This window comes from Rattus rattus, chromosome 4 (genome assembly GCF_011064425.1).
Source record: "Rattus rattus isolate New Zealand chromosome 4, Rrattus_CSIRO_v1, whole genome shotgun sequence".
Classification (NCBI taxonomy): Eukaryota; Metazoa; Chordata; class Mammalia; order Rodentia; family Muridae; genus Rattus; species Rattus rattus.
Window position 1 is genome coordinate 133,994,954 of NC_046157.1, and position 16,010 is coordinate 134,010,963.

Genomic DNA, 16,010 nt, shown 5'->3' on the forward strand with positions numbered 1-16,010 from the left:
AAACACTTTAATTGTAAATTCACTTTTATGATATATATAAAATGCTTGTTTCATGTATAAAGCACAGACACAGTACATAGTGTTATCTATATTAAAATTTATTGGGGTGCTATTAGGGGAAAAGGTTTCTGGGGGGTTGGATAATGGAAAAAGCTTGAACACTTGGTCACATGCATTTCCCCTCACCACCAATCGTTATGCTGAGCAAAATATGTGGCATTTTGGTATCTGCAAATTTTGTAAGAGCAGAATATTTCTAGGACAATAATCCCAGAGTAAGGTGACACTTATCAATTCTAAATACACACAGTACAGTATCTAGGACACTAAAGGCCTTAGAAACTGACACCAAGTTAGGAATTCAGTCAACAGTTTTCCCAATCATGATTCAGAGTACAATTTTAACATCTCTATTAGGAATTACATATTGGAGGCCATAGGTTGGCATTTAAACTTAAAATGAGAATTTCATAAATCTCGTTCTTTACACTGTACTAACAGGTGCCTTACCCATGTGCTATTATATTAAGTAAACACTACTGTGTATAAAGGGGGAAAAAGATCAATGATCAAAGATCATAATGTAGTTCTGGAAGACTCCACACTCTGACTATACACAGTATATAATAAAGGGTGAGTTTCAAACGGCGGTAACATGCAAGGATAAGGTTGTAGAAATGCAATGTAGTTTTAGCTACATTGGAAATCTGTGAGGTGTTTAGTTTGCGAGTTCTAAGGACAAATTGTTACTAATCCGTATACAGTTGACATTTGAAAGCACAACATACAGCACACCATTAGGGACCAATGGGGTTTATGAGGGGAATAAAAAGACTGATCTATAAAACCTAAATGTAAGGATGGACTTTATTTTAAAAAAAATCTTTTTAGGACTACAAATTACAAAGGAAGCAGATCACTACACAGAATCTAATGAATACATTTGCCTGTGCATAAAACTTTATCAAAGTCATTCATTTTACAAATTCACCCCACCCACCAATGTTTTCACTATAATGCTCTTAAGGTTACTATACCTTTATTTCAAATTATATTACATGTTATTCTCAAGATAGACTTTAAATACCAAATTCTTGGCTTCTAAGAATGGCACCTTCAAAATGGGCAATTTCCACTCAAGTCTCTGGTGGCATTATTCTTACTATTTTCTTTTACCAATTAAAAAAAAGTTCAAAATGTTCACTTTCAGCCTTTGCCAAAAAGGTGGCTACATTTTCCCCTACCAACTATAAATGGATAGCAAAAAGAAAAGCAACGAAGGCAGCCATTAAAATAGATTAATTAATTGAAGTATTTGGCTCACGGCAATTAAAAAAAATGGCAACTAGGGTGAGTTACTAGGTGCTTGTATATAGCAGAATGAGGCCAGGCCCAGATAACTGAATGGCGGACTGCTAATGACTGTCCTTCGCCTTCACAAAAGGAAATGGAGTCGTGTCCAGATCCTGTTAGAACACACTCACCCAAAACACTCCCAACAATCTCATGGGTTAGTGACAAGACATTTCCTTGACTCGCTCCTTGTGGGAACGCTTTCTTTCTAAGAGTCTGGCTGTATCCTGGGGTAGAACGTTTGTATGAGGAGTAGCTACTGTTCTACCTGGAAAGATGCAAATGAACCTAGAAGGCTCTGGAAAAAGGCTCAGCTTCCTTCTTCCTACCTCTGCCATGTGTAGTTCTCAAACTCAAGTTTGCTCTCCATGGCTTTACTAAGGATGAAACCCAGAAATCAACAACATCTGGAGTTAAAAATATAAGAAAATGCTCACAAATAACCAACGTCAGGATTCATGTTAAGGATTCAATCATCTGCAGGATTTTCACTGATGAACAGGGCTCTGGACACACTGAGTTATCACACAAATCATTGCCTTTTGAGACTTTGGATACTTTTACAGTTTAATTTGCAAACAGAATCTTTTTGTAACAAATTATTTTTAACCAAATCATATCTTGAAAACTGTTTATATAGAAACCCAGGGAATAAGGTGAAGTGCTCACTGCACTGCGGAGGGCCTTACATCACATTATTACAGTAGAAAATACAGGAGGTAGAGGGAACTGAAGACCAGTGCAGCGCCAGCTTCCGTTCCACGGCTCCTGCAGCTCCTTACACATGGTTCAGGAACCAAACCCAACCTTCCCAGTAACCAGAAAACAGTTAAAATAAAAACTGCATGAAAGCCCTTATATCATGCTTGATATAGGGAGGTAGGAAGATGTAAGAACCAGGACACATGAGACATGACATTTATCTACAACTCCTGTTTGCTTTACTGAGGATGTTGTTTCAAAATTCAGTCACCTTCTTCAGCTTCCGACTCAGATTCTAGAAAAGAGTTTGAAAATAGTCAACATCTTGCTTCAGGAAGCCATTTGCCATTATTTGAAACTTTATAATCATTTCAGAATTTGACTAATATCAACTGAGAACAAGTTATATATCTCAAAACTTCTAATTTCTCTAGTGTTTAGTGTAAGATACCATAATGAAGCCAGCATATAACCAGAGTTTGATCACTGATATAAGGAGAGTTGTTCTCCACATAGTCCATGGCACTCACACCCACACACACACAACACTAATTACAATGACTGATGTCTAGCTTCCCCTCTTGTGAAAAAGAGATGACCATGGATAATATAAACAACATTTACAGGGGCTGGAGAGATGGCTCAGTGGTTAAGAACACTGACTACTCTTCCAGAGGTCCTGAGTTCAATTCCCGGCAACCACATGGTGGCTCACAGCCATCTGTAATGAGATCTGATCCTCTCTTCTGGTGTCTGAAGAGAACGGAGTGTAGTTACAAAATAAACACCCACTCTTCCCCCACACACAGTAGCAGAAGGAAGAAATGTGAAGATTAATCTGTGTCACGCTCAAACCCATTTCCAGTAATTGATCCTCGCAGTTGGGAGGCAAGCCATTCAACACAAACCACATGCCACCACCCAACGTCCATCAAAGAAAAGACTTACCCTCCTCAGCATTTTTGAGCCATTCTACAAACTTCTTCATTTGCTCAAGGAAGACACTTTTCCCCTTTGCAACATGTGCGTCTTTATACCACTTCAGAATGGGCTCTTCACTCAGGACCTCAGCTACAAACAACAGTCATTTATATTAGCAAGTTTGAACATAACCAATCTACAGAACCACACACAGGTACAAATGCCTAACCTGGCACTTGGATTGTTTTTCTGTGGGGTAATGGCAGGGTGGGCAGAGATAGGGTCTCGCTTATGGAGTTAACTTGGATTTACCTTGTGAATAAGGTTCACAGATGTTCGAATAGCAATGTACCCAATTACAAACACCCAATTCTGCTGGGTGTAGGGAAACATGCCTTTGACACTTTGGAGGTGGAGGCAGAGGCATGGAGATCTTGAGTAGCAGATCAGCCTGGCTGCAAGTTCTAGGACAGTCAACACAAGTGATAGGCAGACTCAAAAACAAACAACCGCCCCTTCAGCCACAGGACTTCACTTTGTGAATAGAAGGAGCCCTCCTGATTTATTCCCAGTATTTTATACAACTTCCACAGAACTAACGATTACCCACCTTTATAAAAGAGCACCACTATTTTCTGGAAGGCTTTCATGAAGTGAATGTTGTCATAGCAATACTCCTGAATCTTCAGTAACAGAGTCAGCTCAGACTGACCTTGAGTAGTGAAGGCAGCAAGTAGAGGGCTGTATTGCTTTGAAAAGAAAAATGACTTATAATCACCCATTATAAATCTCCCACAATAGTAACACCTTTACCGCTCTCATCACCTCATTGGAAATTAGGAATAAAAATTGATGGAGCAGAAAAATTTAAGATCTACTTCAGTGGAATAAAAAGATAACCCCTCCCCGCCTTTTTTAAAGATTTATTTATTTCATGTATGTCAGTACACTGTCACTGTCTTCAGGCACACCAGAAGAGGGCATTGGAACCCATTACAGATGGTTGTGAGACACCATGTGGTTGCTGGGAATTGAACTCTGGAAGAGCAGTCAGTGCTCTTAACCACTGAGCCATCTCTCCAGCCTCCCCCCCCCACCCCATTTTCTAACATTCCCTCAGCAGTATCAAATCAGACTTAAATTACTTTTAAACATGTTATTAGTTCTAATTTATGACCCAAATAAGTCCAAGTAAGCCTTAAAAAATTATCAACATGAAGTACAGGTAAATTGTGCCCAGCACCACAAATGTGGTAAATCCTTAGAGCGATGGTTCCTAACCTTCCTAATGCTGCAACCCTTTAATGTATGTTGTGGTGATCCCCAAATAATAGAGTTATTTTTGTTGCTACTTCACAACTGTAATGTTGCTGTTGTAAATCGTAATGTAAGTATCTGTATTTTTTGATGATCGTAAGAGACAAATCCTGTGAAAGAGTCATTTGGCCCCAAAGGGATCACAACTCACAGGTTGAGAACCTTAGACAAATATCCTCTCAGTTCACACACCCCACCTCGAGTGTGACACCATCACAGCCCCAATACCTTCAAGTGCTTGATGGCTTGTTCTGCTACAAGCTCCTCTTTCTTGTTCCACTCCACGGTGCTCATCACACTTGACCACACAATCCCAATGACCACTGGTTCTGGGATGTTGTTTTTCTTCATCTCCTCCTTGACATATAAAATTATCTGCAAAACAATCCAAAAAAAAAAACAAGATATTTTTAATTCTTTACACAGCAAATTTAGACATTTTACAAAAGTGAAAAATGCTTTTCCAACCAGGTGTATAAATAAGCTAATTCCAGCACTCACTTCTGAGGCACAGGCAGGTGGACCTAGGTTTGAGGCCAGCCCAGTCTACAGAGTCCCGGGCCAGCCAGAGCTTTATAGTGAGTCCATGTCTGAAATAAGCAGGCAAGCGAGCAAACCAACTAACCAACCTTTCCTACTGGAACAAACTTCACCAGTACCACACAGAACAGAATAGCTCTGCCAATCTACTTTATACACAAACTGGATCTGGCAGGTGAGACGGCTCAGCAAACAGAAATCTTCAAAGTTATTATCTCTGGGTACCAATAAAACTTTAAGTATATGAAGAGGGCTAAAGGAAACCCAATTCTATAATTATTAATCCAGGCTCTCTGAGAAAATTCTGAATGAACAAAAACATCTATGTAAAAAAAACACAGGCATATAAAGATGGCTTAAAGGGGACCAGATGGACAGCTCAGCAGTTAAGAGCACCAGCTACTCTTTCAAGACTTAATCACTTCAATTCCAAGGGTTCCTCCTCGGACCTCCTCAGACACCAGGAGCGCGCACACACGTGGTACACATTCATGTGTGCAGGAGAAACAGACGTACACATTAAAGAAAGAGGTCTACACAAGAGCAGCTTACGTCTTTGAAGGGGTCACCGCGGGACATCTGCTCCTGAAGCTCCTTCTGGAGCTCCTTCCGAGCCCCAATGGTCTGCTGGTTGCGGACATACTCTGAAAGCTCTTTCAAGCCTGCCTCAGTGAAATACTTAGTGAAGTGCTCAACACTCTGTTTATTGGCAGGGAACAGCTCCATCAGTCTGTTGTCCATGCTGACTTTCCGAAGACTTGCAGCAACTGCATTGATGTCTTTCTCATTTATCCATGATTTAAAGAGCTTTACAGCAAAAGCTGCTGAAACCCCTGTAAAACAGAGTTGCTTGTCTAACAGACATACATTCCTCAGTTTCTTCAAACCCACCCAAACCCCACCTTTCCTGTGTCAATGAGACCATTTCACCCCAACTCCCCTATTCTGTCACTGGCTACTGGCCTAGTAGCAGTTGAAAATTTATACGATAACCTGATATTCTGCGCCCGAAGTAGTCACCACCAAAGGAACACTCAAGTTCCTCCCCAACTCCAAGCAGGCGCTAATATCCATCCACACACCCCACAGAAACACTGAACCATGCATTTACAACAGTTCAAACGCTAATTACCTTCTTTAACCAAATTCTCATTATAAAGGCTGTTAAGAATGGATGCATTGAGGGTTCCATTAGCCAGAAGGACCCCAGTCAACATGGCGAGCTTGTTCCTCTCCGACTCTGAAAATCCCTTCAGGAAGAGCAGTAACTGTAAAAGTAAACAGAGTTAAAAGAGCACTTGCACTGTGTTAGGAGAAGCAGTAAAACAACATATCCAGCTAAGGCCCAATCATTAACATTTCTATCTCTATTTTAAGTCAATGATCTTGGGCCAATCTGTGTCTTGGTTTCATTACATATTACATGTGAATGATAAAACTTGCCCTTCAGTTTTTATAATACTGAAAAGCTAGAACAAAGCCTGATACTTAAATTCTGTCAGCCTTTCTGCTGCTGCATCATCCATTTATGAAATATTTGGCAGTAGGGAGTAAAATACAAGTAACTTCTTTAGCACTTTACACTCCGACCCTTTATCATCCATCTTAGGAAGGGTCTCTCGATTTTTAACTGCCATTTTTTTCAATACAACACTAAGTGACAATGTGTAAAGTTTCCAATATTTCAGAAGAATAACTGCTATACTCTCCAAATGGTATTTCAATAAGAGCCTATTTAAATGTCTAACACTATGTCCAATCTGTGGCTGCTAGAGACTGAACGCTGGGTCTTGCGTAGGCTAAGTAAACGCCCTACCCAATGCCTCCTCATACCTTTTTAACTTCATCTTCAAAACCTTTCTCCAGGTATTTGTAGCGCCTGATTAACTTGTTAAAAACCTAGAAGAAGATTAAAGTCATTCCTAGAACCAAAAAGGACTCTATACTGTAAAATCTTATCACACCTCAAATATATAAACACTTAACAGCCACTTCTTAGTAACTTCTATCACTACAGCTAACCTAAGACTAATTAATAATTGCTCAAGTAACAGTAAGATCACAAAATACAACTATACTTTTTTGTGTACAACTATACATAAGACACCAAATTTCAGGGTTGGACACATTAGATTCTTTGCTTATGCTTACAAGTAGTAAGCATATAACCACGAAGCCGACTGTGGCAATAGAGCAGTCTGCACCAGGAAGGCTGAGGCACAAGGGCTTCTCAAGTTCAAGCCTAAGGTGGGCTACAAAGCAAGTTCCAGGCCAGCCTGGATCAATACATTCATCTTTTTCTTCAAAATAAAAAGAATTGCTTAATACAGCAATCACAAGAAAATTAACATTTTTTAGACATAGTCTCCCTATAAATAGATCCCTATAAATAGTCCAAGTCTACCTCAAATCATCTAGCCTGTCTCCTGAATTCCAGGCATGAGTTACCCTGTCCAGCTGAGTATCTGTTAGGAGGTGGGATGGTGAAAACTCAAACAGGCTTTAAAGTAGTATAGGCCTGCAGTGAACACACTATATACCCTAGGATGACCTTGTGATCTTCCTGCCTCAATTTTTCAATGGGATTATAGTCATGTGCTAACCAACCTGGCTTGCTTCCTTTCTTAGAGTAATTCCAGAGAAACAAGTCTAGGAACTAAGTGTTGACTGCCCAGTAGTCAACAGGGTAGTTAACAGGAGTTTGGTTCCCAGCAGTAACAGTGGCTGGCTCACAAGTGCCTGCTACTTATGGACTCAGGGAATCTGATGCCTTTAGTCTCTTGAGGACATCTGCACTCATATGCACATACACATAATTGTAAAAAACAATGTTTCTCAGAAAGAAAGAGTAAAAGCTGCGCATGCCGAGGCAGGCAGATCTGTGTCTACAAAGTGAGTTCCAAGGCAGCCTGTTAGACAGACAAACCTTGTCTCAAAACACTAACAAACCAACCAACCAAGAAACAAAAGCCCAAACCACAGCAAATTTACTCCTGAACATGACATTTCTAATCTACCATATTTCATCAAATAGAACTTCTACCTGTAACCTTTAAAAAGTAGAGCATCCCTCAGATATAGCTATATGGCAGTTTCGCTTACCTGAGCGAATGCTTGCATGGTCTCTAGGTCTTCTTGTGCTGCAAACACACAGACATCTGTGCGCATCATGTCATCTGCCAGTGTACCACCTGGGGCTGAGAAAGACTACGGTAAATATGCAGTAACCTTCTTCTTAAATAGGTGGTCATGTCAGCCTTATCACGTATTTGTAAGGATTTCCAATATAAAATAGTATGTTAACACTCTAAAATCCAAATAGTCAGATGGCTCATTATGTACAAATAAAATGAAAAAATTAACACAGCAACCAAACAAGCATACTCCCCATAGAGCATACTCGTGTTTGCTGCCAAGTCTACTGCTGAGCTTTGATCACATATATTTACTACGCACACCCACATATATACACGCACATACGAAATAATTATAGACATCTTTAATGAAAGGAATGCAATGACCAACCATTCAACAGTGCCAAACAGGCTAGGTGGAGACATTCACATCTGATTTTGGTTATATTTAACTTTCCACACAGAAAGTAAATTTTAAACGTCCAAGGCGGTTGCATTGTGCTATCAATTCCTATTCTTTTTTTTTTTTTTTTTTGGTTCTTTTTTTTCGGAGCTGGGGACCGAACCCAGGGCCTTGCGCTTCCTGGGCAAGCGCTCTACCACTGAGCTAAATCCCCAACCCCAATTCCTATTCTTTTAAAGAAGGATCTTGGCACTTAGCCCAGGCTGGCCTGCAACTTGTGATCCTCCTGAACACACTGAGATTAGAGTTATGTACATTGCCACCACAACTGACTCAAAACCCCAGTTTTCACATTATAACAATCATAACAATTGAGAAAGGCAGCTAAGACAAGAGGAATTCACAAGTCAAAGCTAGCCTGGGCTATATCCAAGTGAAACCCTATCTAAATAAATAAATAAATAAATAAATAAATAAATAAATAAATAAATAAATAAATTCTCTCTGTATACTTAAAATAAAATTTCAGGGCTAGAGAGATGGCTCAGCAGTTAAAAACACTGACCACTCTTCCAGAGGTCCGAATTCAATTCCCAGCAACCACATGGTGCCTCTCGACCATCTGTAATGGGATCCTATACCCCTTCCGGTGTGTCTGAAGACAGCTACAGTTTACTCATATACATAAAATAAATCTTTAAGAAGAAAAATATATTCCTTTAGTAAAGTACTTAAAAAATTGAAGGTCTGAGGGGCTCGAGAGACTGCTGGGTGGTAAGAGCCCTGGAGTCAATGCCCAGGTAGTTCACAGCTGTCCACAATCCCAGCTCCAAGGCAGCTGAGGCTACCACAGGAACTGACACTCCAACAGAAGTGAATGCACGTAAAACAAAAATAAATACATTTTTTAAGGTCCCATCCTCCTGTTGGGTCTGTCGAAAGCACACATTCTGGCTTCTCCATTATCTCTGTATATCACTTCCCTAAATTAGGTCCACAAAACCCAGATACTCACCCAGCATTCCGCCAGCCACCAGAATGTCAAAGAGTGTTTCTGCATAGCGGCGGTAGTCAAGTTTTGCTCCAGAAGCATCAAGAAACTTAGCTACTGCTTCCAAATCAGTACCAGTTTCAGTTAAGCCTTGAATAATACAGTCTTGAAACTGAGTAGGGTCAAACCTCTCTTTTTCATCTGAAGAGAGAGAGAGAGAAAAAAAGTAGTTTCAAGAAGCTTATCAAAAATGGCACAAACCAGCAAATATGATAAGCTAACCAAATTACTGAGTTTCGTTTAATTCAATAGCTGGAAAAAGGCAAGTACCCAAGATTCAGAGTAAGTATGACAGGAGAAAGATTAAACACACCCAGTGTCTCCCGCAGGATGACCTACCTGGTCAAGAACTATATGGCTGCTCCACTTTGCAAGCTCAATGTGCTAGGATTTCCTGCTTCTACTGCAACCAGACTGCTCTAAGGAACCTATATCAGCCATAATGGCACAAGCCTTTAATCCCAGCACTAAGAAGGCAGAGGCAGGTGGATCCTGAATTCTAGACTCTGGTCTACAATAGTGATATCCTGTCTCAAAAGCAAATAAAGACTATGTAACACGTGGGGTTGGGGATTTAGCTCAGTGGTAGAGCGCTTGCCTAGGAAGCACAAGGCCCTGGGTTCGGTCCCCAGCTCCAAAAAAAAGAACCAAAAAAAAAAAAAAAAAAGACTATGTAACACTAACCTTTTTATACCAGGTATACTTTATTCCTCTAAAAATTTGCACACTGCCTTTCTTTTTCTGAGCATGGTCACACAGGCACCTTCCCTGCCTTGGACTGATTTTAGAACTTAGTCTCCCATATGCTGTACAAGCTACTGAGCTAGGGGCAGGCTAGTCGGCCCTATCAGGTTGATACAATGTCTTCCTAACTTGTATCCATCTTATTAAGACAGTCTCTCACTGAGCCTAGAGCTCACTTTGACTGACTGGCTGGCCATCCAGTTCCAGGGACCCTCAGTCATCATCTCTTCAGTCCCTTTGTTTTCAGACAGGGTCTCATTGGCTACAGGGTAGCCTAAAACAAACCTGCCATTTTTGAACCTTCACTTCCTATATCTTAAGCTTTAGAAATAAGATTCTAAGGCTTTATACATGTCGAACAAGCACTCTACTGACCTATACCCCCAGCCCTGTCTTTCTTTCTTTTGGTTTATTGAGACAGGGTTCTGGAACTCACTATGTAGTCAGGCCAGTCTTGACCTCAGGATCCTCTGCCTTTGCCTGCTGGGTGCTGCAATTAAAGGTGTGTGCCACCACTGCCCAGATCAACAGTTTTGAGACAAGGTTTTGCTATGTAGCTATGTCCATACTACTCTTAAGGTTTTAGGGGATCTTTCCCTTTTTCTTTCATGTGTCCTAACACTTTAGCTTTTCCTTTAATCCTAGCACTTTGGAGGCAGAGGTAGGAGGATCTGTGAGCCTGAGTCCAGCCTGGTCTACACATTGAGTTCCAGGACAGTCAGAGCTATGCAGACACCCTGCTTCAAAACAAACAAAACCCACCCAGCTGAAATCATCTCCATTATATCCTTTGTGCAACTAGCTACTTTCCTCTTTAAATAGTATACACCTACATGTGTCTGCCTGGAGCCTGGGGAAACCAGAAGAGGGCACTGCATCCCCTGGAACTGGAGTTATAAGAAGATGGGACCTGACTAATATAGGTGCTAGGAATCACCCAGATCATCCACAGGGGGAGCAAGTCTAATAAAACCAGTCATTTTCAATATTCCCTTTCGAAATAACACGCATCCCCAAAAGTACTAAATAATGCAAAGCAGAAAGCACTTATCATCAGCCTCTACTGAATTATCAGGCCTCTCCCATGCCCCAGTCCTTTTGTTTACTGGTGGTATGGGGGATGAACCCAGGGCATCCCACACGCTAGGCAATGCTCTGCCACTGACAGGCACTCCAGCTTTTCCATGACTTAACTTGCCAATTTAGGGCAAATGATATCTGAATTTTCACGTTTGTCAGCAAAGACTATATGATTCTTTATTCCTTTTTACACACTGTGAGAGTGAAAATTATTTTTTTCAAGATTCTCTTGGTTTTACTGAAAAGTCCTGTCTTCTAAACTCCTCAGCTCCAGGTAACCCAGAACCAGGCCACGAGTGATCCTTTTTTGTTACTGGGGGAGGCAATTAAAGACAGGGTTTTTTGTATCCTAGGCTGGTCCAGTTATTAATGGTGACTCTTCTGTGCTGGATTACAGTAGGATGCCACACTACATGGCAGGGACCACCTTTATCTGGATTTAAGGACGTGATAACTCCCAGATGCTAACAATAAAAGTTATACCATCAGTTTTACCAAGATAATGCTAGGGAATCTACAAACTCAAAGGACACGTGGTTTTCTTCATTACTGACACTGCTGTAGTTTAAGAAAATTAATGGGCTAAATCTATGCCTGCAAAGACTGGAATAAAAGTACACTTTGGTGTCCCCAACAGGGAGACAGACCTTGGAGAATACACAAAGATGCTGTCACATATATGTCAAACTTTCTGTGAAAGGTAAGAAACAAGAAACAACCTTAAAACCCATAGTTAGCCCACTCTCCATTTCCTCAAAATCACTCAACAGGTTAACGTGCGTTTTTTGGGCCTATGTAGCCCCAGCTGGCCTGGAATTCACTAACAAGACCTCCATTTAGGGACCTCTCCACTGCGAGAATTAAAGGCTTATGCTACCATGCCTGACCAATGTTGTGTTTTCAAAGAATACCATTTAAACTTTCTTTTTTTGTTGTTGGTTTCTTAAAGATAGGGTTTGTGTAGTCCTGGCTATCCTGGAACTCAGAGCTCTGCCAGCCTCTGCCAAAATCCTAAATTCAATCCCCAGATTGGATTGCCAACAGGAACTCACGCCTTTAATCCTAGCATGTTAGTCTATTAAAATCTGACACCTCTCCCATTTTCCAAGACCTAGACCATGTTAGACACTCTGAGTCCCTTTCACATATCTCCACAAAGTCTAGGTGAAATTAGTGATTTTAGCAGTGTCCCCCTTTCTTTTAGCCTTCTCTGTTCAAATTCTCCTTAAAAACTATGAGCTTAAAGTCACAGCTTTTTATCTTAGCCACTAGTTTCCACACTAAAAAAAAAAAAAAAAGAAAATTTGAGAAAGCAGTAGAAAACACTGTTCATCTGAAACAGTAGTTAAATAGAAACTCAAGTTTCTGCAATTTTCTCATGAGGGGTTAGTGATATATGCGGCTGATTGAGAGAAACCAAGATAAGTGTCTGAAAGCTTAAAGGAGATTTACAAATATTTACCTCTTTTTCTGGTTTTAAAACGCTGGCCTGATAGCGTTGGTTTTTGCTGCTTTTGATTATTCATAAAAGACACCCTAGAGAAAAGGGAAAGAAGGCCTTAATAGCACCTGTGCCAGTAATATTAACTTTTGAAACAAAGTATCAAACCCTAAGTCAAAATTACAACTAAAGCAAATCCAGCACTTTCTCAGTTAACAGGCAATAGAGCTTGGTGGCAGAAGTTTCCCTCTAAAAGAACCCCTTGATGACAGTTCTGGAACTACACCTAGATATGGCATTTTAGTAACATCCTGCCTGGTGGCAAATGTCCTATCACTAACTTAACTGTTCAGTCCCTTTCAGTCCCTTCTACACTGCTCTTTGCAACTCCCACTTTTTCTATGTAACCCGAACTTAGAGGACTGCCGCGGTCACGAGCTATCTGTCAAAGCTCCTGAACAGCATCAACGCTGCCCTCACTCCAAAGTGGCCTCTAGAACCGCTGAGATCGCTTGCACCCTTCCAAGATGCAAAACTGAGAGCTGGCCGCAAACGCTACAGCCCAAGCCGCCTCCTCCCCGGGCACGTGTCTCCACATCCACACCCTTTCCCGTGCCTCCCGCCTCGCAGGGCTGGGGCGGCGGGCCCCAGAGCGCCGTGGGCCCTTCTCCACCGACCCTGTCGCCTGCGGTGGTGGCCGCCGCGCCGAGCGGACCACAGGCGCCGAGGCGCTGCGCGCCGGGGCCCCCGCCGCCCCGTACATCCGCCCGCCCTCCCGCGAAAGCAGCGGCGGAGGCGGCGGCCGCGGCGGTGGTGGCGGCGGCTGCGCCCCGCCCGCCGAACCCCCCCCACGCGTACATCACCCAACAGAGGCCGCGGCGGCTTTGTTACCCAGGCCGGCCGGGGGCGCACACGGGCGCGCCGCCACCCCGGCGCCCGCGGCCTCGCCCGCCCTCCAGAGCGGCGGCCCGGCCACGAATCCAGGCCCTGGGTCCCTCCGGCCCCTCCGAACTGCACCGCCGCCCCTCGCCCTCCGCCAGGCCACGGCGCGCCGCTGCCCCCCGGCGCTGCGCCGCGCTCGCCTCACCGAATTTAAGGCGAAGAGAAAAGAGCCAGAAATTCCCGAGCTGGCGGCAACTGCGGCGCTGTCTCCTCTGCGACCGGAACTAACGCGAGCAGGAGGAGAGGAAGAGGCGCCACCCCCGCCCCGGAGCCCTGCTATCGCGAGATTTCTACCCTGCGCCAGTTCGCACCTTCCCTGCCGGGGCCTCGGGGTGGCAGCTCAGGGGCACGGACGAGCACAGCGGGTGGTAGGCATCTCATCCCGCTCTAAAGCCCCAGGCTGCCCTGACTCTAGTACCGGGGTAGCCCGTACCCCTTCCAACGCAGCATCGTTCGGCCTCCCCCTTCGGGGCGGGGATGGAAGGGGGAAGCGGCCCCTCGATGGCCGCGAGTTGGACCAGTCCGCCCCGTCCCACCCCAGACCCCTCCTCCGGAAGCGGGAGCCCGGGGGGGGGGGCGCTTGGCGGCGTGCAGGAAGGCCGGGGCTCGCATGGGGTTCTGTGGGGATCTAGACTGCAGCCTGGTCTCCGTGCTCTGCAATGCAGCGGGCTAAGGGCAAGTCTGACCCGCCCGTCACCGCGCTGTGCAAGTGGTGCTTGTCCTCTGACTGCGGTGGATTGGGACTATTTAAAAACAGATTGCGAAGCCCCCACCCGCAGGGTTTATAGTTGTTTCTGGTGCAGGACCCAGGAATGTGCCTTTATCACTAAGTCTCCGAGATGAGGACCTTCAGAGGGTATATTCTCGGGGACAACAGATGAAACTGTGCCTGCATCCGGTTTGTGCCCTTTTCCTGTGTACCGGAGAAACCCTGACATCAGGATTTGTCCTTAAAATCCCTTTCCTTGTCCGAACTTGTCTTTCCTACCATACATACTGGTAGAAACCGGTTACATTAATCACCTTCCTAGTGCTCTGACCTCTGCATTTACCTACCAATTTGAACGGGAAATTATGTCTTAGTCTTCACCCTTCTCGCTTCGTAATGTTTAATGTGTTTCTGGTCTCCTTAGAGCCTTGCTCTGGGCATTCGGGTTTCTCAATAAATAATAGTCTTTGTGTTTCTGCTATCCACTGTCCCTGTACTCAAACCTTTAATCTTTCTTACTCATACATGGAAGGCGCCTCTGTTCACTGGGATTTAACATGTACTGTATTCCGAGTTTCAGATTTGCCTCTAAAGCATTAAGCTGCGTTGTTGGACCTAGGCTCTCTATTCAAGTTGGTAGGTAAAGGCAGCGGTCATAGCACTGACCTATCAGTATCTTGCCTATCAGCAAGAGCCTAACTTCTTAGGGCCAATAGGACTGAGCTTTGGTGGGACATAGGAAGGCTGTGGAACATAGTGGGAAATGATGGGGGTCAGGGCTCCAAGTCCCCCACTCTACCTTTACCCTCTAACCCCGAGTCCTCTCTGGCATTTCTCTTGGAAGTTTCATTTCATATTCTGCACGATAGGCTACCATGTCCCCCACATTTTTGTTTCTGATTTGTTAAGGGTACAATATTTCACTAATTAAAAAGCCATGTTTGTGTAGTGTGTGTGTAGCAGACATTCTCCTAAGCACTTAAGTGCATTGAGTCCTTGAAACTGCCTTATGACCTTGAGATTCTTGTTAGTTTTGTTGGGAAAAGAAGGTGTGTAGGTCAGTTAACTTGCAAATGATTGGGACCCGTCGGCCCGGCTCCACTAGTATTATAAACTACCAGGCCAGACGCTGATCGAGAGAGACAAATAGCAATGACCAGGTAGCCAGGCCCATTACTCATAAAGCTTCTCTCTGCATTTGCCACAGCTCCACTTCTGTTTCCTCTCCAATACTGTCCTGGTCTTTGTGATTTTGAGGCAGGGTCTTGCTGTGTAGCCCAGACTGGCCTTGACCTGGCAATCCTCCTCTGTCAGCTTCCCAGGTGCCTGGATTAGAAACATGGTCAACAAGCCCAGTTTGGATTTCTGTTCTTGTAACTAAATGAGGCTTCCTCCTTGTACTGTGTCTTTACATTTCCAGGGTGATCTTTCTTGGTAGCTCAGGTCCTTCCTCATCGGTGTCTGAGCTCCTTGGTTGTCATGAAAGACCACAGGAATACCCCTTTCTACCCTCTTATGCCATGGATGGCTTTATGACGTTCAGTAAGGAGTCAGACCACCATTCCCACAGTGAGTAGTCTGACTAAGACTCATACTACTGTCAAAAATGTATGTTCACTAAAACTTAAAACGTGGCTTTGGACTCTGTAAAATGTTTGCCATATAGTATGAGA

General features: G+C 43.5%; 1 protein-coding gene across 2 annotated transcripts; it reads right to left on the reverse strand.

Annotated features, from left to right (window-relative positions):
* Nucleotides 1-77: 77 nt before the first annotated feature.
* Nucleotides 78-13,904, reverse strand: Bzw1 (basic leucine zipper and W2 domains 1). Of its 2 annotated transcripts, XM_032901185.1 has the most exons (11): nucleotides 13,774-13,904; nucleotides 12,708-12,781; nucleotides 9,386-9,562; nucleotides 7,936-8,030; nucleotides 6,667-6,732; nucleotides 5,966-6,101; nucleotides 5,386-5,666; nucleotides 4,522-4,668; nucleotides 3,587-3,725; nucleotides 3,004-3,126; nucleotides 78-2,350 (listed from the first exon to the last, which is right to left on the reverse strand). In XM_032901185.1, the coding sequence occupies exons 2-11, from the start codon at nucleotides 12,769-12,771 to the stop codon at nucleotides 2,319-2,321; spliced, it is 1,260 nt and encodes a 419-aa protein (XP_032757076.1). In that variant the 5' UTR covers nucleotides 12,772-12,781; nucleotides 13,774-13,904; the 3' UTR covers nucleotides 78-2,318. The 2 variants fall into 2 exon arrangements, with proteins under 2 accessions (XP_032757076.1, XP_032757077.1); XM_032901186.1 differs by lacking the exons at nucleotides 12,708-12,781; nucleotides 13,774-13,904 and having other exon boundaries at nucleotides 8,025-8,030; nucleotides 9,386-9,463.
* Nucleotides 13,905-16,010: the final 2,106 nt, after the last annotated feature.